This window comes from Trachypithecus francoisi, unplaced genomic scaffold (genome assembly GCF_009764315.1).
Source record: "Trachypithecus francoisi isolate TF-2019V2 unplaced genomic scaffold, Tfra_2.0 Contig00280, whole genome shotgun sequence".
In the NCBI taxonomy this organism is placed as follows: Eukaryota; Metazoa; Chordata; class Mammalia; order Primates; family Cercopithecidae; genus Trachypithecus; species Trachypithecus francoisi.
Window position 1 is genome coordinate 31,402 of NW_022680541.1, and position 23,080 is coordinate 54,481.

General features: G+C 39.7%; 1 protein-coding gene across 1 annotated transcript in view; it reads left to right on the plus strand.

Moving 5' to 3' along the window:
* The first annotated feature begins 317 nt into the window (after positions 1-317).
* Positions 318-23,080, plus strand: part of LOC117083047 (histone PARylation factor 1-like) — a 33,613-nt gene continuing 10,850 nt past the window's right edge. The window contains 5 exon segments of the mRNA XM_033210239.1: positions 318-462; positions 4,975-5,134; positions 7,905-8,094; positions 17,336-17,434; positions 18,908-18,914. Of these exon segments, the coding sequence (XP_033066130.1) occupies positions 415-462; positions 4,975-5,134; positions 7,905-8,094; positions 17,336-17,434; positions 18,908-18,914 (504 nt within the window). The 5' untranslated portion in view covers positions 318-414.

A 23,080-nucleotide genomic window follows, 5' to 3' on the forward strand; every position in this document is an offset into this window, starting at 1 on the left:
ATTAAGTAAATTTAAATGAAGAAAAAACAAGGAAGGGGCTGTATTGAGGACAGCCGCATACATCCAAACTTGCCTCTAGTAGACCCTAAAGAGGAAGGTTGGACCACTCTAACGGATTCAGATTCAGTAGTCTAGGGGTCTCTGGAGCGACCCTGGCAGATGCTCCTTAAAGCCTAGATACAGACTACGCGGACAGAAGACACTCCTTTCCCGCGTATATTAGGGGAGTGGGCGGGGCCTCAATGCGCCCGGCGCCAGGACTCAGGGGGCGGGGAATGGGCGGAGCCTTTTCCCTAAATTGGCGCGCCCTGGCGGCGCTGAGATTCGGATTGGAGGCTTTTGAACCCGGAAGCAGTTGGGGGCGCTCGGAAGCGGCCGCGTATCGGGGAATTCTGCTGGCGCTGCAGCTGCAGAATGGTCGGCGGTGGCGGGAAGCGCAGGCCCGGCGGGGAGGGACCGCAGGTACTGCCGGAAAGGCTGTGCGGGCTGCGCGGGGCGCTTTGGGTGACAGCCAGGAGGCAGCGCGTTTCATTTATCTAGTGATTATTAAGCTTGCTGTGTGTCTGGGGGCTGCGGTTTGCTGCGGGGACCCTGCCCAGGGCCGCTGTTTCGCGCCCTGCAGGGGTTTGGACAAGGAAAGTAGCGCCTCTGCGTCTTCTGCCCAGCTCCTCTTGGCGCATTTCCTGGGGAAACGGATTAAGCCAGCCGGCGGTTCATTCAATCGCCCAACCAGATTGATGGGGAACCGATTACATTCTAGACATTGTGCGGGACGCTGCGGATTCGGGGTCAACCCGCCTGCCCCTGCTCCTTGTAGAGCCCCCGGCCTGGGGAAGAGGGACACAAGTGAATACTCATTCTACTGTTACTTGTTTGGGATTATAAAGCTGGTGTGTAAAAAGTGCTATGGAAACACTGAAGGAGGATTTAACAAGTCCCAGGGGGTGTTAAAGAAGACTTTTAAGACAACTCTTTGAAAAAGGGTTTTGAAGGCAGATGAATAAGATTTTGAGACAAAAAAACTGTAGGAGATGTTTGGGCATAGCGGAGCGTTCGGCTTGGCTAGAGCCAGGGAAATGGGAAAGTAAGAGGGACCTGATCATAAAAGCACTACTGAGAGGGGAGGACGAGAAAGTATGTGCATTCTCTCGTACTTTACTACGATTTCGGAAGTTCTGTAACCTCCACAGTAGCAATAAGGGGAATCAGGCAGGAAAGAAGTGCCGTTGTGATAACTAAAGTTTTAGAAAAATTCCTCTGGCAGTGCCATAAATCGGACAGAGTGAGACAGTCTTAGAGGGCTTAATTAACTGTTAAAGGGCCATGCGTATAGGCATTCTTCATATTGGCTCATGCACTCTAGGAATACCAGGGTAAAGAAGAGGAGTAGCCTCCGAAGGGGACAGCTGTTCTAAATTCTAGTTGTTAGGGATATGGAGATGCTGAACTAGTGTGTGAGTTAAGGCACAGCTGAAAAAATTCTCTTTTTGAAGGTGCAGTGAAGAACTGCTTTGGTGGAGTGATGTACTTAACTAGAAATACAATACCAGAAATGAAGATGAGTCTGTAGAGACTATAACCATAAAGGCCAGCATTTGTGTATTATGTGCTAGGACTGTCCTGTGTATTTTTACATATAATAACATTCCTTGTAACAACCCTAAGATATAAGCGCTGTATGCCCTTTTTTGCAGATGAGAAAACAAAACACAGAGAGGTTAAGTAACTTGCATAACGTTGGAAATCAGTAGAGTCAGGAGTCTACCCGGGCAACCTAACCATTATGCAAAACTGCCTTTCAGCAAGGAGATTCAGCCTTTTCTAATAACATCTTCAGTTGGAGGAAAGACTGTTATAAAAACAGAAGACAGGATAACTCAGGACTTCATATGTTCCTACTGTTCTATATTTGCTGTTGGAGAAGCAACATAGTGAAGTGGTTGAGAATCTGCTGTGGAGCCAGATTTAAACCTGAGTTTAAATCCCTTCTCTTCCACTTCCTAGTTAGGGACATAGGGAAGTTAATGTCAGTTTTCTCAGCTGTGGGATGAGGTTAATAGTATCTAGCGATGAGACAGTTGAGGACTAAATGAGTTAATCCACAGAAGGTGCTTAGAACAGTGAAATAGCACAAAATACGTTCTCAAGAAGTATGACTTACTACTTGTTTTTACTATGATCTTTACTATTTGCTGTTATTGATACTTCTGGATTCATTTTTCAACGACCTTTTTGTTCAACGTGTTTTTTTTTTTTTTTTAATTATAAATCAGACACATAATCCTTAGCATAATAAACTGTTACTGGCCGGGCGCGGTGGCTCAAGCCTGTAATCCCAGCACTTTGGGAGGCTGAGACGGGCGGATCACGAGGTCAGGAGATCGAGACCATCCTGGCTAACACGGTGAAACCCGGTCTCTACTAAAAATACAAAAAAAACTAGCCGGGCAAGGTGGCGGGCACCTGTAGTCCCAGCTACTCGGGAGGCTGAGGCAGGAGAATGGCCTAAACCCGGGAGGCGGAGCTTGCAGTGAGCTGAGATCCGGCCACTGCACTCCAGTCCGGGCGACAGAGCGAGACTCCGCCTCAAAAAAAAAAAAAAAAAACAACAAAAAAACCGTTACTATATTCATGATTGTCTTTGATCTTATTTATGTTAAGTAATACACAGCTGTGAACCCATTGCTCAACCCCAAAGCTGAAACAGACAACAGCTCTACATCTAAACGTGTTCCTCTCCTATGGGTTCAGCCTGATTTCTTCCTGTCAATTATGTTTGATGTAGCTATCCTGAATTTTGTTTTCCCTTGCCTTTTAAAATTAGGCTTATCTCCTATGAGTGTATACCTAAACGATATTTATTCTTAGTTTTTGAACTTCATAAAAAGGCTATCATGCTGCATATAATCAAAGGCTTTTTTCCTCATTAAAAATATATAATAGAGATTGGTCCATATTGTGTAGCCATACAGTAACCATTCGGTACATGACAGAGATTGGTTCCAGGAGCTTAGGAGAGCATACACTAATTTTTAAAGCAACAAGAAAACAAGCCATCCATCTCATTAGCCAAAGAAAACAGTTAGTAGTCTAGTATGCAGTAACACATTTCCATATATCCCCAAATCTGAGCGTACCCAAGTTCCAAAGTTGTTCCTGTGGAACCCGAGTATACGAAAAGTTGGTCCCCTCTATAAGTGGATTTTGCATCCCAAGAATACTGTATTTTTTTATTTGCATTTGGTTGGAAAAAAAATTCATGTATAAGTGGGTCCACAAAATTCAAACCCTTGTTGCTCAAGGGTCAACTGTAGTATGAAGTGTAATAGTCTATTGTTTGGAAGCCTTATAACTATTCTCCTAACAATAGGTATTTCATTTGTTCTATTTTGTTTGCTCTTGGAATCAGTGCCATCATGACCATTCTTGTGTCATCCGATTACATTTTGTAGACATTGAATGATACCTGACATAACATTAATAAACTTCAGACTACTGGAAAAATGAAAGAATATAAATATGAGAATCATCTAGCTCAGAATTTCTTAACTTGAGCACTGTTGACATTTGGGGCCTGTAGTCCTTGTGGAGGATGCCTGTCCTGAGCATTGTAGGATGTGGAGGATGCCTGTCCTGAGCATTGTAGGATGTGGAGCATACCTGGCCTCTGCCCCACTAGCACCCTTCTTCCGACTGGTGACAACTAAATAGGTCTCCAGATGTCCCCTGGGGGGCAAAATCACCACCGGTTGAGAACCACTGCTCTAGGGAGGAAAGGAAAGAACTCAATCCAAAAAGAAAGAATCTAGGTTCATAGAAAGAAAAACAGATTGCTTCTTAGTAAACTAAACATACATAACCTCCCATTAAGCATATTGTCTTTACAGAAATGTATCAAATATCTAGTAGGCATTATAAAACCTAGCATACTTATATAATGAACCTATACTGTGGGAGTCCTAGAGATGAGTATTGTAACTTAATCCTGGCATTTAAAGGCCTTTTCTGAAATAATTGGATTTTTGGCCTAGAGTTTAGTGCTATTCTGCTAGCTTTGTTAGGAACAGTGGATGTTTAACATTGTCACTAACTTTCCCTCTTTATTTGGAAAATCGAAAGGGAGGTATCTGTTTTTAAGGCTGAGTAATGAATAGCTCAGATACAACTCTGGATGTTGCTGAAGAAACAGCCTTTTTTTTTTTTTAATTATACTTTAAGTTCTAGGGTACATGTGCACAATGTGCAGGTTTTTTACATATGTATACATGTGCCATGTTGGTGTGCTGCACCTATCAACTTGTCATTTACATTAGGTATATCTCCTAATGCTATCCCTCCCCCCTCCCCCACTCCACGACAGGCCCGGGTGTGTGATGTTCCCCTTCCTGTGTCCAGGTGTTCTCATTGTTCAATTCCCACCTATGAGTGAGAACATGCGGTGTTTGGTTTTTTGTCCTTGCGATAGTTTGCTGAGAATGATGGTTTCCAGCTTCATCCATGTCCTTGCAAAAGACATGAACTCATCCTTTTTTATGGAGAAACAGCTTTTTAACTAATGAATTGCTTATATCCAGTTACTTCTGACTGTTTCTGGTGTGATCAATGAATCTGTTTAAAAGACTCACACCTTTAACCAAAAGAGGGCAAAATTCTTTATTCCTCTCTTCCTGCTCTTTATTATTTCTTTCTTTTTTTTTTTTGCCTTTTTGTTTTTTGTGGTTTCCATTATCTTACAAAAATATATTTAAGGACTTGCTGTGTGGATTCCTCTTAACCACCATATAACTACTCTTTTTTTCCTGTGCCCAAATGAATTCCTAGATTTTACTCAAATACCATTTAGAGAGTTTTAAGGAAAACACATGTATTTCATAGAGCTGGGTGAACAAGAGTGAGTGATACTGTTATGCAAGGAGAGTTACTGAAATTACTAAAGATAATTTGGAGAACTAAAGTTTGTGTGCTAATTTTCAGTGTGAAAAAACAGTTGATGAGAAGAAAAGTAAATTCTGTGAAGCTGATGTCTCCAGTGACCTTCGAAAAGAAATAGAAAATCATTATAAGCTTCCTTTACCTGAAGATTTCTATCACTTCTGGAAGTTCTGTGAAGAACTTGATCCTGAAAAGCCATCTGGTGAGTTGCTCCAGAATCATTCTTGTATCAATGGAAAAAGTAATGTAATAGGAAACGGGCTGGGTGTGGTGGCTCATACTGTGTAATCCCAGCTGAGGGAGGGGGATCGCCTGAGGCCAGGAGTTTGAGACCAACCTAGTCAATCTAGTGAGACCTCTTCTCTAGAAAAAAATTAAAAAAATAAAAAAGCTATGCATGGTTGCATGTGCCTATAGTCCCAGCTACTTGGGAGACTGAGATGGGAAGATCCCACCTTGAGCCCAGTAGTTCAAGGTTGCAGTGAGCTCTGGTCACTCTAGCCTCGGTGACAGAGCAAGACCCTGTCTCTAACACATACAATAATTGCCCAGGCATGGTGCCTTATGCCTGTAACCCCAGCACTTTGGGAGGCCGAGACAGGGAGATCACTTGAGGTCAGGAATTTGAGACCAGCCTGGGCAACACAGTGAAACCCTGTCTCTACTGAAAATACAAAACTTAGCTGGACATGGTGGTGCACACCTGTAGTCCCAGCTACTCGGGAGGGTGAGGCATGATCATTGCTTGAACCTGGGAGGCAGAGGCTTCAGTGAGCCAAGATTGCGCCACTGCACTCCAGCCTGGGTGACAGAACGCAAGACCTTGTCTCAAAAAAAAAACAAAAAAAAAAACCCTAAGCAAGGATATAAACAGTTCATAGAAAAGGAATATTTTCCAAGATATTTCTGGTAAGAGAAAATATAGAAAGAAATATAGATTAATGCTATAGTAATGCCACTGTCACCTATTTTTTTGGCAAAGGCAAAGGTAAATAATTTCATTACATTCTGGGGGAATGTGAAGGAAAGCAAGCTCTTTCATATGTTATAGGAGTTATAACAGTTCTGCTTCCAAGCACTTCTCTTATGGATTACATAAACTAAGAATTATGTGTGAGGATGTTTACTTACACAAAAAATGGGAAATGGCTTAAATGCCTACCAATACCACATCTATTCAGTAGATCTTAATTTTTTTAAAAGAATGAGGCAGATTTTTAGGAAATAATAAACTATCATGCCTGAAATATGTTAAGTGAAAAAGAACAGTCTATAGAGTATGCTACCATTAGTATTTTTTAAAGGGGGAGGGGGAGTACACATATATCCCTGTATACTTTTCTATTTGCTTACTTTGTCTCTGAAAGGAGAAAGAAACTCTTAATGGGCTGTGGTCATTACTTTGCACTATATACCTTTTGCACGGTTTAAATTTTTTAACTAGTAAGCACTGTCTTACATTATTGATGGAAATGTATATTTATACATATTCTGAATTTTGCCAATAGATCAGAACTGTGTAGCAGTTTCTTTAAAAAGTCATGTCTGTGTACAAACATTAGCAAAGATGTTCACTGAAACATTTTTAGAACAGAAAAAAGAAATAGTAAATGTCCATCAGTAAGAGAATAGATGGTTACCTCTTTATAATGCAGTATCATGCCCTATTAAAAATCATGTAAAATAACACTGAATAGCATGGAAAATATTTGGAAAATTTAAGTGGGTCAGGATGGAGGACAAAAGCAGATTACAAAACAATCCATCTCAGTTTGTTACATATTTGTATCTGTTCATGGGAGTGGAGAGTATGGAAATTTGTTACTGTATACTAGACTATTAACTGTGTTATCTTTGACTAATGAGATGGATGGTTTTAGTTTTCTTGTTGCTGTAAAAATTACTGTATTCTCTCCTAAGCTCCACTTGAGCTAAACAGTTTTTCCTGTCCAATTATCTCCATGCTTCTATTCACGTTATTACCTCTTACAGGAATTTTTTTGCTTTCTTCATCCTTGCCTCCTTATAAAACTGGGTCCTGCCTAGAGTTCTCCCCTTCCTCTTGGAAGTAGCAAGGACCCATTTGAAGTTATACATTGTACATTGCACAGACTTCATGTCTTTGTGGTTTAGTAGTACTGACTGTGATCTGTGAATAGAGAAGGCATATGGAATCATCTAGGGTTAGGGTTGGCCAAATAGATTGTCAAAGAGTCAAGGGAATCTGGTGTGCTAGCTGAGGTAGAGGAAAGGGGGATAAGAAGTGTTTTTTACTTTTTTTTTTTTTTTTTTTGGAGACAAAGTCTCACCCTGTCACCCAGGCTGGAGTGCAATGGCATGATCTCATTTCACTGCAACTTCTGCCTCCTGGGTTCAAATGATTCTTGTACCTCAGCCTCCCAAGTAGCTGGGATTACAGGCGTGAGCCACCACACCTGGCTAATTTTTGTATTTTTAGTAGAGACGGGGTTTTGCCATGTTGACCAGGCTGTTCTCAAACTCCTGACCTCACGTGATCAGCCCGCCTCACCCTCCCAAAGTGCTGGGATTACAGGTATGAGCCACCGTGCCTGGCTTGTTTTTTCCTATTCTTAATCCACACATTTTTGCTATCTTTCTCTCCCTTAATCTGTGTGTACTACAAGTAGTTGGGGCTAATTGCAGTCTGGTAACCGGCCTGTAGGAATACAAACCAGTCTTGCTTTGGCTAAAATAAGAAACAACAGGACTGTTTGAGACGTTAAGTTAATACAGTGGTAAATTTCAGAGGAAATCCTAAATGTAAATGCCACTTTTCCTGTTACTCTGACTTTTCTATTGAATGTTTATAACTGACATCTTCACACATAACTCAAGATTTTCTTTTACTTTAGAAACTTTTAAAGACAATTGCTTAGAAATAGTTTACTAACTGAAAGCATTATTTCCTATCTGTCTCCAGAAAGTATTGTCTAAATTTATTTTCTTTATAGATTCACTTTCTGCAAGCCTTGGACTTCAATTAGTTGGTCCTTATGATATCCTTGCTGGAAAACATAAAACGAAGAAAAAATCAACAGGCCTGAATTTTAACCTTCATTGGAGGTTTTACTATGATCCTCCTGAGTTCCAGACCATTATTATTGGAGATAATAAAACTCAGTACCACATGGGGTATTTCAGGTAAAGGATCTTTTCTTCACCTCTAAAATACAGCTGCTGTCCTGCTAATGAGGATACATAGTTATTCACTAGCCTCACCTATTGCGGAATCTGGCCAGCAGCCCGCAATGCAACGGGTCTCTCTCTTTGTTACCAGGAGGATCGGCAGGTCGAGAAATAATAGACAAACACAAGATAGTGAAAGCTGGGTTCAGGGGGGTCACCGCTTTCTCGTCCCACAGTGCCTCCAATACACTGGAAATACCAGTGTTTATTATTAAGTTTAGTGAGGTTGGGGGTAGGTTAGTGAGGGATTTAGGGTTGTTTGATTATGAGGTGAGATGGTCACGTGGGGATGAAGTAATTCTTTAACATAACATTTGTGTGCAGAAGTACAGTATATAGAGATAAGAATTTACAGTATAGTGTGTGCATCAGTCATTTCTAACAGAGCCTTAAAACAGAACCATGGTCTTTCCATAACCTGTGATTAGCAAGATATTAATCAGCAGTAACAGTTGTAACAAAAGCTGATTACAAACAATCCATAGAAACAGGACATGAAGCTAGACAACCGATTAGACCAGAAATTCTCAGAAGGGAGTATGTCTTAACCCTAAAGAGGCCTAGAAGAGCCGTGGCAAGATGAGGGCGTTTATAGCCCTATCTTATCCATATGGACAGGCGCCCCGCGTGCATCCATTTATAGGCTCTCCACGAGGGTCACATTCCATTTCCAGAGCTATGAACATCTGCTTTTACGGGATAGGAATTTTGGTGATGTGAAACCTCCCTGACTGCACGTCCATTCATAGGCTTTCTGCAGGGGGAAGCACATCACATGCTGTTGCCTCATTCTGGCAGTCCAACCTGGCATTGTCTTTATACAATCCTGCATGCAATTTTGTATTTGCAATAATAGGAGCATTTCATCTTTTATTTCGTAGCAATAGTTTCAGGGGGTCTCCCTACATCTCCCCCTTTTCTCTGATTTAAATGAACCATAGCAATCATAGCTTGCTGCTGATCACGATTGGATTGAAGAATATTTTTTCCAATTTTACACATGAACAATAAACTATAGCACAAATTATACACAGAACAAAATTAACGATAGTGCCTCCTCCCAAAGATTTTGCCCATTGAATGGGGTTGAGATTAGATGACCCCTTACAGACACCGTCTAAAACTTCAGCACCAGGTAAAGCAGTTAAGTGTGCTTGAGAGGCCTCAAAAATCTGTTCTTTTAGCTTGCTTATGTCTAAACTTAAATTATCTTCACTTCCTTGTAAATGACATTTTACTGATTCTCAATTGTGAACAGACTCATTATATTGGAACAGAGTTATACAAAAATCAGAAGTATTCCAATCACATTGCATTTGTAATCTATGTTCTAGACTCATAATTTTATCTCCCATCCATATAACCGTTTGTCTTAGATCATTAATTCGATTGACCAATTTTTTATCAATACTTGACTGAGAATTCCACATCCGAGTAGAATTTTTTTGCCATTTATCCACAAAATGAACAGCGTGAATAGATTGATGTAATGCAACTCCGGCAGTAGCAGCAGTTGCAGTAACAGCAATCAAGCCCGTTATTACTGCAGTTAATGTAAAAATAAATCATTTACTCCTTTTAAGAATTTTGTGTAGAATATTATTAGTAACATGGATAGAAGGGGAAGATTCCCAAGGCCTATGTAAGGCTACGGGGAACCAAATACCTTTGCTGGCTCTGACTGTTAAAATACTATGATACTGATTAAAGGATGAGTCAATACAAGTATACAAGTAACAATTAACACAGGTAATTATGTTGGTGTTTGAACTAGTATGCATCTTTCCTACTAATAACATATATGGTGGTTTAACACAACTTTTAAGTGGTATAGTTTTGTTGGATTCCATATAGATAGTATATATATTTTGGGATGGTATTCTTTTTTTTGTGAATGTGGGGTGGGGGAAATAGGTTGTACGAGAGGTGATGGGGGGACATTAGCAATGGGGGGGTATAAGTCCTCATAGTCTTTACTATCCCGTCTTTGAATTGACCTTTTGACGATTGCCATAGTGATATTTTTGGCTGTGTGAAAATAGTAGTGTAAATCAATCTGTTATCTTAGTTTTCGAGGTGACAAGGTGGATTTACTTATAACACTTTCTCCAGCCCAAACTCTCATACCAGTCATAGCTATGGTTAATCTCCATAATTCTGGCCGGGCGCGGTGGCTCAAGCCTGTAATCCCACCACTTTGGGAGGCCGAGACGGGCGGATCACGAGGTCAGGAGATCGAGACCATCCTGGCTAACACGGTGAAACCCCGTCTCTACTAAAAATACAAAAAAACTAGCCGGGCGAGGTGGCGGGCGCCTGTAGTCCCAGCTACTCGGGAGGCTGAGGCAGGAGAATGGCGTAACCCGGGAGGTGGGGCTTGCAGTGAGCTGAGATCTGGCCACTGCACTCCAGTCCGGGCGACAGAGCGAGACTCCGCCTCAAAAAAAAAAAAAAAAAAAAAAAAATCTCCATAATTCTGAATGTTCAGGTCCTAAGTGGGGAACAATGAGCCTTGGCTTTGGAGTGGCAACCCCTGCCCCTTTCCACTTAAAAGGAAAAAAGGAGTTAAATATACGATATAATAGGGGAGGGTTATCACTACTTTTTTGGTAAGTAATATCATAGGGAAAATGTTGATAATCTCTGTGACCTTAACGGCAATCATTAGTTATATGACCTTTAGGAGCCCAATCAACAATGGTATAGTGAGAAGAATTAAATAACACAGTTTCTTCTGGACTAACACAATCCTTCCATATTAATTTGTCAGCATTTGAAGACAAGTTCAGGGGACACGCAGTTCCTAAAGGCTTATATTGGAATGTGTGAATATAATCAGTGATTCCTATTTTGATCTGTCTTAGAGGTTTTAATGAGAGCCCTGATACCAAGTATCCTACAGGAGGGACAGAGTGACTAGATGGTAGTGTGACTGCCCAAGTTTGAATATCTAATGAGAGACATCCATTAGTGGGTCTGAGGCACAAAGGTGGATACCTACAACCTAAAGTGATATTGGAAGGGGTTCCTTCTTCGGAAGGTTGGGCAGGACGACGATCATCTACAGAACCAGGCACCCAAACACCATCATTAACATAGACCTTGATAGGAGCATGCATCCATGTCATGGCTCAAATAAGAAGAGGAAAAGGAATATAGGCCCAATATGTATAGTTTTTAGCAGTCTGTGGGGTGACAGAGGGTAGAAGGATCAGTGTCATCAGGAGGAGGCAGAGGTTGAGGCAGACCTGGATCGCTGCAGACAAGTTGTTCAGGATGACGGACTGGATTGTCTGTCGTAAACGAGTTAGCGTGGTCATTTTCTTCTTTTTGACCATTGGATGTGTTAGTTATTTCCTGCTGTAGCATTTTTTCAGCAAAGTTCTCTGTCTTGTTGTTGCATGCATCGTCAGGACATAATTTCAGGTGTCTAACAGGAATCCAAACAGGAGATTGATGTTCACCTGGGGAAACACAAGCATAGCCTCTTCCCCACGTTAAAATAGAATCTTTTGACCATATATTTGATTGAACATCTTTCCACCATACTTCCCTTCCATGGTTTACCGTGGGACAGTTACCAGAGAAATGTTTTTCAGCAGCAATAACAGAACTAGATTTAGGAATATTAAGAAAAATTAACGTGAGCAATTCCAAGTTTAGTTGTGTGTGAGTGGTAGACAACTCCTTATCCCCCTCTTTTTGTTTAAGTAATTGTAATTTTAAAGTTCTATTCTTTCTACAAGAGCTTGGCCTTGTGGGTTATAAGGGATACCAGTAATATGTTTAATATGCCACTGATCAAGAAAATTTTTTAAAGTTTTACTGCAATAGGCTGGACCATTGTCTGTTTTGAGCTTACTAGGAATTCCCATAACTGCAAAACATGAAAACATATGTTTTTTAACGTGAGAAGTGGCTTCTCCGGTTTGACACGTAGCCCAGATGAAATTGGAAAAGGTGTCAACTGTGACATGCATATAAGCTAATTTTCCAAAATAAGGAACATGAGTAACATCCATTTGCCAAATAGCATTAGGATAAGACCTCGGGGATTAACTCTGGGAGATTGTGTGGGTAAGACAAGAAACTGACATTGAGAACAGTGTTGTACAATTTGTTTAGCTTGTTTCCAACTGAGAGAATATTTATGTTTAAGACTTGAGGCATTAGTATGAGTTGATGAAATTGTTCTGCATCTGCAATGGCTAGAGAAACTAGAGTATCAACTTTATGATTACCACTCGATGAAGGTCCAGGTAAATTAGTATGAGATCGAAAGTGAGTGATGAAAAAAGGGTGGTTTCAGTTTCGGACAGTTTTTTGTAACAAAGGGAACAAGGAAAATAGATTAGTGTCAGTAATATTTTTGATGGTAGCTGTTTCTATTGCCTTAGTGGCATGGACTACATAAGCTGAGTCAGAGACAATATTAAGAGGCTGATCAAAATCCTGTAATGCAGAGATAACAGCAAACAACTCTGCTTTTTGAGCAGAATTGTATGGAGTAGAAATGACTTTATCTTTTGGTCCTGCATACCCTGCCTTTCCATTACTGGATCCATCAGTAAAAATGGTAACAGCTGCCTCTAGTGGTGATGAACAAGTAAGTTCTGGTAGAATCCAGGAAGTATTTTGTAGAAATTGAAATAATTTTGACTTAGGCAAATGATTATCAGTAGTGCCAATGAAGTCAGCCAGATTAGTCGGCCCGCACAAAAATGTGGAAAAGGCATTTTAAACTTCATTTTTTGATAAAGGGACCACAATAATGTTTGGATCAAAGCCGTTGATACACTAATGTCCTAATCCAATCAAAGTGGCCATTTGATCAAGATATATTGAAAGAGGTTTAGAGGCTGAATTAGGAAGAAGTACCCATTCAACTAGAGAATCATTTTGTACTATAAGTCCTGTAGAAGAGTGGATGGAAGGAAAAACTAAAAATTGTAAAGGCAAATTTGGGTAGATACAAGAGACTTGTGCCTCTCTCACTCTTTGTTCTACAAAGACAACTCTTGTTTTGGTGGTTTAGATAGAGGGCAAGGGCTGTTTCAATCTGTATCTCCTGATAGAGTGGCAAATAGATGAGATAATGCATAAGTAGGGATGCCTAGGGTTGGTCTGAGATAATTGATGTCACCTAGTAGTTTTTGAAAATCATTTAAGGTGTTTAAATTGTCAGTACGAAGTTGGACTTTTTGGGGCTTAATGGAGCGAGCTTCTAGCTGCATTCCTAAGTATAGAAAAGGAGTGGCTTGTTGAATTTTATCAGGAGCAATGTGGAGTCTTGCATTGGCAACAGCTAATTTTAAAGAGGTAAAACATTGAATTAATTCATCTTTAGTGGGAGGAGCAATCAGTATATCATCCATATAATGAAAAATGTAATTATTTTTAAAAGTCTGTCGGACAGGTTGTAACACAGTACTGACAAACAACTGACAAATAGCAGGACTGTTAATCATTCCTTGAGGTAAAACTTTCCATTGATATCTGGCTGTGGGAGCTGAATTGTTAATGGAAGGTGTAGTGAAAGCAAATTTTTCATGGTCTGACTTGTCTAAAGGAATACGAAAAAAGCAGTCTTTAAGATCAATGATAATTAAAGGCCATTCCCTAGGAATCATGGAGTGGGAGGGCATACCGAGTTGTAACACCCCCCATAGGTTTAATAACTGCATTAACGGCTCTCAAGTCTGTTACCTTCCTCCATTTTCCTGATGTTTTTTGTGCAACAAACAGGCGAGTTCCATGGAGACAAGGAGGGCTCCATAGTGTTTGCTTGTAGTAAGTCATTAATGGTTTCAATTAATGCCTCCAACTTGTGTTTGGAAAACATCCACTGCTCTACCCAGAGAGGTGACTCATACATACATTGTGCAGGGGCAGAGGAAGAGAAGGAGAGTGAGGGAGCCAAGCCTTTCTCTGAAAGAAGGGGTCCTGGAACGTCGAAAGAAACAGTAGGCTTAGAAGAGGGGAGAGGTTCAAAAGGATGAGAGGAATGAGAAACAGGCCATTCAGATGAATGCCGTACATCCTCCTCTGGCAGAGGGGGCAACGGCTTAGTAGAAGAAGAGTTAACATATACAAGTTCCAAGATTGGAGGCAGAGGGAGGGGATCATCTCCAGGTTCCTCCTCTTGGGGAGAAAACAAGGAGAGATCGAATTCTTCCTCATGATCAGAAGGAGGGCTAGTAGGGGGGTCAGCTACCCGAGGTAAAGGGAGCGGCTCACCATCTGCGTTAACTTGTGGCAGTTGAAGAGGATCACCAAACTGAAAAGGAAGTAAAGCAACACGAATAAGAGCCCAGTCAATCCAAACAGAAATAGGAAGTAAAACACCATCTCTCATGAGTTGGCAGAGCGTGGCGCCAACTCTATCCCAGTCTGATAGGTCCATAGAACCTTTGTCAGGGAACCAAGGAAAATGTTTTACAATTGTCTGAAATAAGAGAATAAGGTTATTGGAATCAGCCTTGATTCTATCCTGTTTAAGAAGTTTAATAAAATACAGATAAGCCTGGTGTTTAGACTGTGATTGTCCCATAATAACCTTGGAATAATACCAGTTGACAAACCCGAAAAGAGGGGAGAGTTGGAAAAAGCATACCTGGAGACCTTACTGTTGAGACTGAAGACTAGTTGTCATGAACCCGTACTCAGAGTGCACTGAGCAGAGGAACAAAGAAGGCCACCTTGGGCGCCAGATATTGCGGGATCTGGCCAGCAGCCTGCAATGCAACGGGGCTCTCTCTTTGTTCCCGGGTGGATCAGCAGTTCGAGAAATAATAGACACACACAAGATAGTGAAAGCTGGGTCCAGGGGGGTCACCGCCTTCTGGTCCCGTGTGCCACCAATACACTGGAAATACCAGTGTTTATTATTAAGTTTAGTGAGGGCGGGGGTAGGTTAGTGAGGGATTTAGAGTCGTTTGATTATGAGGTGAGATGGTCACCTGGGAATGAAGTAATTCTTTAACATAACATTTGTATGCAGAAGTACAGTATATAGAGATAAGGATTTACAGTATAGTGTGTGCATCAGTCATTTCTAACAGAGCCTTAAAACAGAACCATGGTCTTTCCATAACCTATGATTAGCAAGATATTAATCAGCAGCAACAGTTGCAGCAAAAGCTGGTTACAAACAATCCATAGAAACAGGACATGAAGCTAGACAACCGGTTAGACCAGAAATTCTCAGAAGGGAGTATGTCTTAACCCTAAAGAGGCCTAGAAGAGCCGTGGCAAGATGAGGGCGTTTATAGCCCTATCTTATCCATATGGACAGGCGCCCCCCCATGTGTCCGTTTGTAGGCTCTCCACGAGGTCGCATTCCATTCCTAGAGCTATGAACAACTGCTTTTCCGGGATAGGAATCTTGGTGATGTGAAACCTCCCTGACTGCACGTCCATTCATAGGCTTTCTGCAGGGGGAAGCACATCACACGCTGTTGGCTCATTCTGGCAGACCAACCTGGCATCGTCTTTATACAATCCTGCATGCAATTTTGTATTTGCAATAATAGGAGCATTTCATCTTTTATTTCGTAGCAATAGTTTCAGGGAGTCATCCAAGGTGAAAGGCATATTTTCCCCTGCTGATGGATGGATGAGTCATCTGTTGTTCTTGCTGTTACCATTTTCACCTTCCCTAGGATGGGTAAACTCTAGGTTTAATCTCACTGATTTTTCCTTTCCTGGTAAACTTTTTTCCCTTTTGGGTTCAGAAGAGCGCGTGTGGCCCAAGAAAGATAATTTAGAGCAGCTGTGCTTAATAAACCGTGTACTGCCAGGTGCCAGAGTGGCAGATGGTAGTTAAGAGTGGTCTCTGGAGTCACACTGGTCCTCTTATTTATTATCTGTGTGACCCTGTATCATTAGTGACTGTGACTTTCTGTGACTCGGTTTCCTGTCTGGTAACAATAGGGATAACTGTACATACCTGATAGGAATATTATGAGAATTAAATGAATGCATGCAAAATACTTAGAAGGTTAAGAAATAGAGAAACTCCAGGAGGAAAATTTGTCCGTTTGTACCAGTAGAGATGCTATTCTTTAAAGTGAAGATTAAATGTAAGGTAATAGAAGGAACATTCCCAGGGAGAAGTGCTGTGGTACAGTAGAATGCACCTGGGGCTACGAATTGAATTATACTGTAGCCAGCGTCCTGACTTACTAGGACCTTGGCTGAGTGATTTAACCTCTCAGTATTTGTTTCCTCAATTTTAAAATAAAAGGATTTGGTTATACACATGAATAGGATCCTTTCATCTCTAATGTTTTACAAACCTTTTTCTTGTTTTTCCGTTTTTTTGTATTTGAGTATAAAAGCAACTAGGTCCTAAGAATCTTAGTTTTAGGTTCTGTTATATAAGATTTATCATAGATACTCCTAAGAAACTTGGAGCTTAAAACTTTTGTTTCATTTAAAAAAAAAATGCCCTTATAAAAAAAAAAGGCCTCAACCTAGATCCTTGGGAGGGACCTGGCTTTCCTTTTTGAAAGATATTTTACTGAAGAGCTAAAAAATGACTAGTGTGGGGTTAGCAGATCAAATAATTTGAAGTAGACCATGCCGTATTCCTAGCACTACAATGTAATCATCCTATTTGTGACAGAGAAAGGTAAAAAAGTATAATAATAGGATGATGTACCTATAATTTGAATAATTTTGAGCTATTGAAATGTCTTTGTAATTTTCACAGCTATTGTCCATTGTTTGAGGTTGTTACCTACTAAACTGAAAACATTTATTCCATATCTACTACATATACACCAGCAACCGTATAAATGTAAGCCTAACTTTGCAATATTTATAATACTGTAGTGATGGAATTTTTTAACATGTGGTATGTAAATGTGCAGATTTTATGCGTGTTGACAACATAATTTTTCAGCTTGCAAAATGGGACTGCAATATTACATTTTTCACTTAAGCAATTTTTTACATCTCTGTTGTTGCTTTCTAAAATGAATATGAATGCCATCTTTTATGACTGCAACTTGCCTTTTCCATTACGGACATTTTTGTTTGATGTAATCAATAAACTTTAGTATGATTAAAAAAAAAAGGCCTCAAAAAAGGAAAAAAAAATAGGTGTAAATTGTTGTCTATAGACCTGAAATCCCACTTGCCTGATAATATAAATTAAGGGCAGCTAAATTTTTGATGTCTTTTGCTTACACAGGGATTCTCCTGATGAACTTCCTGTATATGTTGGTATAAATGAAGCAAAGAAAAATTGTATAATTGTTCCAAATGGAGATAATGTATTTGCTGCAGTCAAGTAAGAATATTTTATTTCAATTTCTCTTATATTTATATATTTTATATATTTTATTTCAATCTCTCTTATATACTATATTAGTTTTATATTATAAAATATATATATAATATATAATTTATATATTTATAAATATATATATAATTTATATATAATATATAATATATATATAATTTATAAATATATATAATTTATAATATATAAAATATATATTTTATATATTTTATATATTTTATTTCAATCTCTCTTATATACTATATTAGTTCATTACAAAGGGGGTTTGAGGGGCAGGGCGCAGTGGCTCACAACTGTAATTCCAGCACTTTGGGAGGCTGAGGTGGGCAGATCGCTTAGGTCAGGGGTTCAAGACCAGCCTGGACAACATGGGGAAACCCCATCGCTACTCAAAATACAAAAATTAGCTGGGGGCATGGTGGCACACACCTGCAATCCCAGCTACTCAGGAGGCTGAGGCAGGAGGATCTCTTGAACACAGGAGGCAGAGGTTGCAGTGAGCCGAGATAGCGCCACTATATTCCAACCTGAGTGACAGAGTGAGACTCTCTCTCCATAAAAAACCAAGCGGATTTGAGGCAAGCCCATAACTGTAGCTTTCTAGAGATAATTTCCATGACTTTTGCAGGTAGTCTTATCTATACTGTTATTTTGTCACTCTTCACCAAAAAATACACCTCTTATGTAACTATTTTACTTAAAGAAAATAATACTTGACCTCAGGTATTCCATGGCAACATGAACAGTTTTGTTAGACATCTGATTTTAAACGCTTGTTAGGAGTTCATTACTTGTATACAGTTCAAACAGAAAGGCTTAATAAAGTAAAAAGAGGTGGTCATAAAATCCTTGGAGGGGTTGAGGGAGCAGGCTGAGCTCCCAGGAATGACAGTTGTGTGCCTCACAGTGGATTTTATGTCTCTGCCACCATCAGGAAGCTGGGAAATCGAGAACTGCTACCACAACGAGTGGCTCTCGGACCACATTATCTTTGGTTTAATCTGGGCCAGGTAAATGGATGCCCTACCCTTTGCCTCTCAGCCCGCCTGAGGCTAAGAACCAGGTGCTGGGATCTCAGCTACAGCTGCTGCACAACCCTCAGATGCCTCTACAGCTGTGCTCACTGATGGAGATCGTGGCAGCACAGCCTCTACCTGGTATCTCTTCTGCCTCAGAAATTTGAAAGTATTGCAGCTGCTTGGAAGAAGCTAGGTCCCATGTGGAGCCTGAGCTAAAGAGTAGTAAGGGAAATGCAGCAAACTTTCATGGGAAGTGGTTGGAATAGAGCTGAGTGTGCCAGTCTGCTATATCAGCCACAGACATGACTTGCAGCCATTTTACTTGTCAGCCGCTGTGTAGTTTGCATTGTAATGAAGAAAGCAAACTTTATCGCTTCAAATACAAGTAGATTATCTTTTCTTTGACCTCTTTTAGTCTCTTTCTTTGACTGTCTCTTTAAAGGGTTTTTGTTCCCTGGGATTTGATAATACAAATTTGCAGTAAAGCAAATTCAAACTAAATCAACCTAGTACAACCACTAGACTGTGCTACGTACATACTGGTGTATCTACAGGGCAACTACATTGTAGATGTCCAAAAATGTTCTTTGTTTTCTAATACCTCTCAGTTTCCTATAAAACCTTGCTTGGTATTTGTGATTTATAAGTTCTTTTAAACTCTTTGGATTTATTGTTCAATTTAAATTGGTGCCATCTTTATTAGAAACTGTTGCTTATTGTCTGTCTCTTGCACTAGCATGTAAGCTCCATGAGGGCAGAGGCTTTGTTTTGTGCACAGTATCTGCTTCATAGTAAATGCTCCATAAATATTCATTCTACAATACTTTGGCACCTAAAAACACCTAATTTTTTTCAGGCTGGGCAACATAGTGAGACTGTCTCTTTTTAAAAAACAAGCCTAACTTTTCATTTGTATTATTAGTCATGTTTGAATCTTTTTTAAAAAGAAAGATAACATAGTGGTGGTCATCTAACATAACCCAAGACTCTTCTGGTATCTTTTTTTTTTTTTTTTTAAGCTAATTGGAGAACACAGACAATGAAAAAGAAAAAAAAATGCATGGGCGATAATATTTATAATTTAGGTGAAGATCAGAAAGTGAGTATTTGAGGAACTACCTCCAATAATTCATCTCAAAAACAGGGGTAAAAAGTTACTTGAGATATAACTATTTTAGTACTTCTTCTTTTTTTTTTTTTTTGAGACGGAGTCTCGCTCTGTCGCCCAGGCTGGAGTGCAGTGGCTGGATCTCAGCTCACTGCAAGCTCTGCCTCCCGGGTTTATGCCATTCTCCTGCCTCAGCCTCCCGAGTAGCTGGGACTACAGGCGCCCGCCACCTCGCCCGGCTAGTTTTTTGTATTTTTTAGTAGAGACGGGGTTTCACCATGTTAGCCAGGATGGTCTCGATCTCCTGACCTCGTGATCCGCCTGTCTCGGCCTCCCAAAGTGCTGGGATTACAGGCTTGAGCCACCGCGCCCGGCCTATTTTAGTACTTCTAAGTATTATAACGGTTTTAGTTTTTTGGGTACCACCTCCTTAAATCAGCTAATCAGAACACTTGATTTCTTTATATATTTTAAAATTTATTTTTATGGCAGACTGAATAAGGTCTTTCAAGGCATACCTTTGATCAACACATTTTTATTGTCTTTAGTTGTTACTAAATCTTGTGTCTGCAAGATTTAATAGTAACTAAAGAAATGAAAATTAAGCCAGCAAAGATTTTTAAAGGTTAAACAATAGTAATAACCAAGGATGATTAGGGTATAAGAACCCTTACTGATGTGTTAATTGGTAAAACCTTTGTAGAAAGCAGTTTGAAAAATGTTTCAACCACCGTATTCTACGATTTCTTGACAGATGACATTGCCAGGTACCATGTGAAGTACACATTTATACCCTTAAGTTAGCAATTCCACTTATAGATATTCATCAAAGGGATTTTGGACAGGTACAGAAATATGTGTGTTTATTACAGATTGTTTATCAAATGAAAAATTGGCAACATATCCAGCAATAGGGAAGATTAGGTACATATAAACTATCCATATACTATAATACCTTGTTATTGATTTGTTGAATTTGTTATGAAGTGGGCAAATAACAATAATGTAGAATGATTCCATTTCATACTGTCTAATGCATATGGAAGTAAACATAATTTTTAAATATCCTTGAACAACAAAATTAGGAATTTTTTTTTTTTCCTTCTGCCTTATTTTTTTTCCTAAAATAGCTGAGGTAAATAGTTTTGACCTTGGGTCAGGGACCCTTAGGGTCAAAACTATTTGTGATAATAAAATGTTATTTTTGCACCAATGGCACAAAGGTAATGGTGGATAATACTGTTGTCACCTTGGCAGGAATCAAGGTAGTGCCACCAGAGTAGCAGCAGTCGTTGCATTATTCACAGCAGGAACATGCAAATGTATTTAAAAATGTTTGTGATGGAGCCAGGCATGGTGGCTACTCAGGATGTTGAGGTGGGAGCATTGCTCGAGCCCAGGAGTTCAAGCTCATCCTAAGCGACGTAGCAAGACCCTGTGCCTGAGAAAAGTCAGTGATGGAGTATACATGTATTAGATGTCTGCCATTGAGTACATCTCTTTAACATTCTGTGATGAAATAGGAAATACATAGAAAGCATTTCTCATACTGAAGTACTGTGGTTTGTCTCAAGGGGGAGAAAAAGCCCTTGTGTGATTGAGTTTTGAGATGAACTTTTCCCCACTTTTGGAAAGAGTGACTCATTGACAAACTCTGGTTATTTGGGTGTAGATACTGGCAGTAATTCTCCCAAATGAACCAAAGAAAACAACTGACTGACTATATTTTTTGCCAGTGATAAAATTCCAGGTTTCAAATAAAAATTAGATTGAGAAACTTGTTATACTACTGAGCTCAATCGCTTTTTTTTCACAATGTTATGTAATGGAGTGAATTTGATATGTAAGTTTCAACACTTCCATCTGTATAACTTAGTGAACCACTATTTCCAAAGGGCTATTGCATGATGCCATATAACATGCATAGGTACAAATTCGTTTGTGTTAAATACATTCTAATGGGTTTAAAGTCACAGCACAAAATGTTCATGTTCATGGTTATGGCTTCAGTTGCACATTGCAGCTTATCTTTAAGCATCACACAGGAAAGTGTTAGAGTAGGTTTCGGTAGAGACAAAAACTTAGAGATAGTTCATGACAATGTCATATGTATGGGAAGGCAGCTACCAAGTACCTTCAATAGTGGCGGACGTAAAAGAGGATATTTTATGTGGGCTTTGATGGATGCCTAAGAACTTACTAGAAAGAATGGGAAGAAGGATGTTTTAGGTAAGGGAGCAGTATGTGTGTGAAAGTGTGGAAATACATGGCACAGGGTACTTGAATGGATATATGCCATGCCAGAGTGTTGAGGAAGACTGTAAACATTGATTCACATAGGACTGACATCAAATTTGCATTTTATGATTGATATAAACATATCCTCTAGACATACAGCTGGTAATAATTGAAGGTAAGATTTAGTGTAACTGTGTGCTGTAATCAGAAGTTAGATTTTGGTGGCTTGGGTTTCTGTGACACTTTATTTTTATTATTATACTTTAAGTTCTAGGGCACATGTGCAGAATGTGCAGGTTTGATACATAGGTATACATGTGCCATGCTGGTTTGCTGCACCCATCAACTCATCATTTACATTAGGTATTTCTCCTGATGCTATCCCTCCCCCAGCCCCCTACTGCCTGACAGGCCCCAGTGTGTGATGTTCTCTGCCCTGTGTCCAAGTGACCTCATTGTTCACTTCCCACCTATGAGTGAGAACATGCAGTGTTTGGTTTTCTGTCCTTGTGATAGTTTGCTCAGAGTGATGGTTTCCAGCTTCATCCATGTTCCTGCAAAGGATATGAACTCATCCTTTTCTTATGGCTGCATAGTAATATGTGCCACAGTTTCTTAATCCAGTCTATCATTGATGGACATTTGGGTTGGTTCCAAGTCTTTGCTATTGTGAATAGTGTGTGGCACTTTAATCTACCAGCTGTACTGGTAACTCTACTGGTTTAATCCACTAGCTCTCTGAACTTGGGTAAGTTGATTATCTTCTTTGCCCTTTTTTTTTTTTCCTGATAAATAAGATGAAGCTAAGACTAGCACCCACTATAAATGTTCTAAGCCCTTTGATAACAGTGTTGTAGGGAGTACTACAAACTCTCAGATGCCGGCAGTGAATGAAAGTGAGTTTCTTCCTAGGAGTTGTTACTCCCTGCACCTTTCTTCCTGGGAGTCTGGCACCCCTTCCCGCTCTTCACTTTACTCCTGACCTTTTACATTGATGGCAAAAATCTTAACCGTTTGTGATAAAATATAAAATTATTTCCATAAGTGGCATTAGCATGCTGTATATTTACATACTTTTGAAAACTACTTTGGATTATTCTTTTGTATAAGCTTATAAAGTAGCTTTGCTTTCCTTTTACGTGTTCTAAATTTTTCTTAACACAAATTTCAACATTAAAAAAAAAAAATCTGTTGACCTTATTGTAACAGTGTCCTCTGTTTCTTTAAAAATGAAAAAAAAAAGGCCAGGTGCAGTGGTTCATGCCTGTA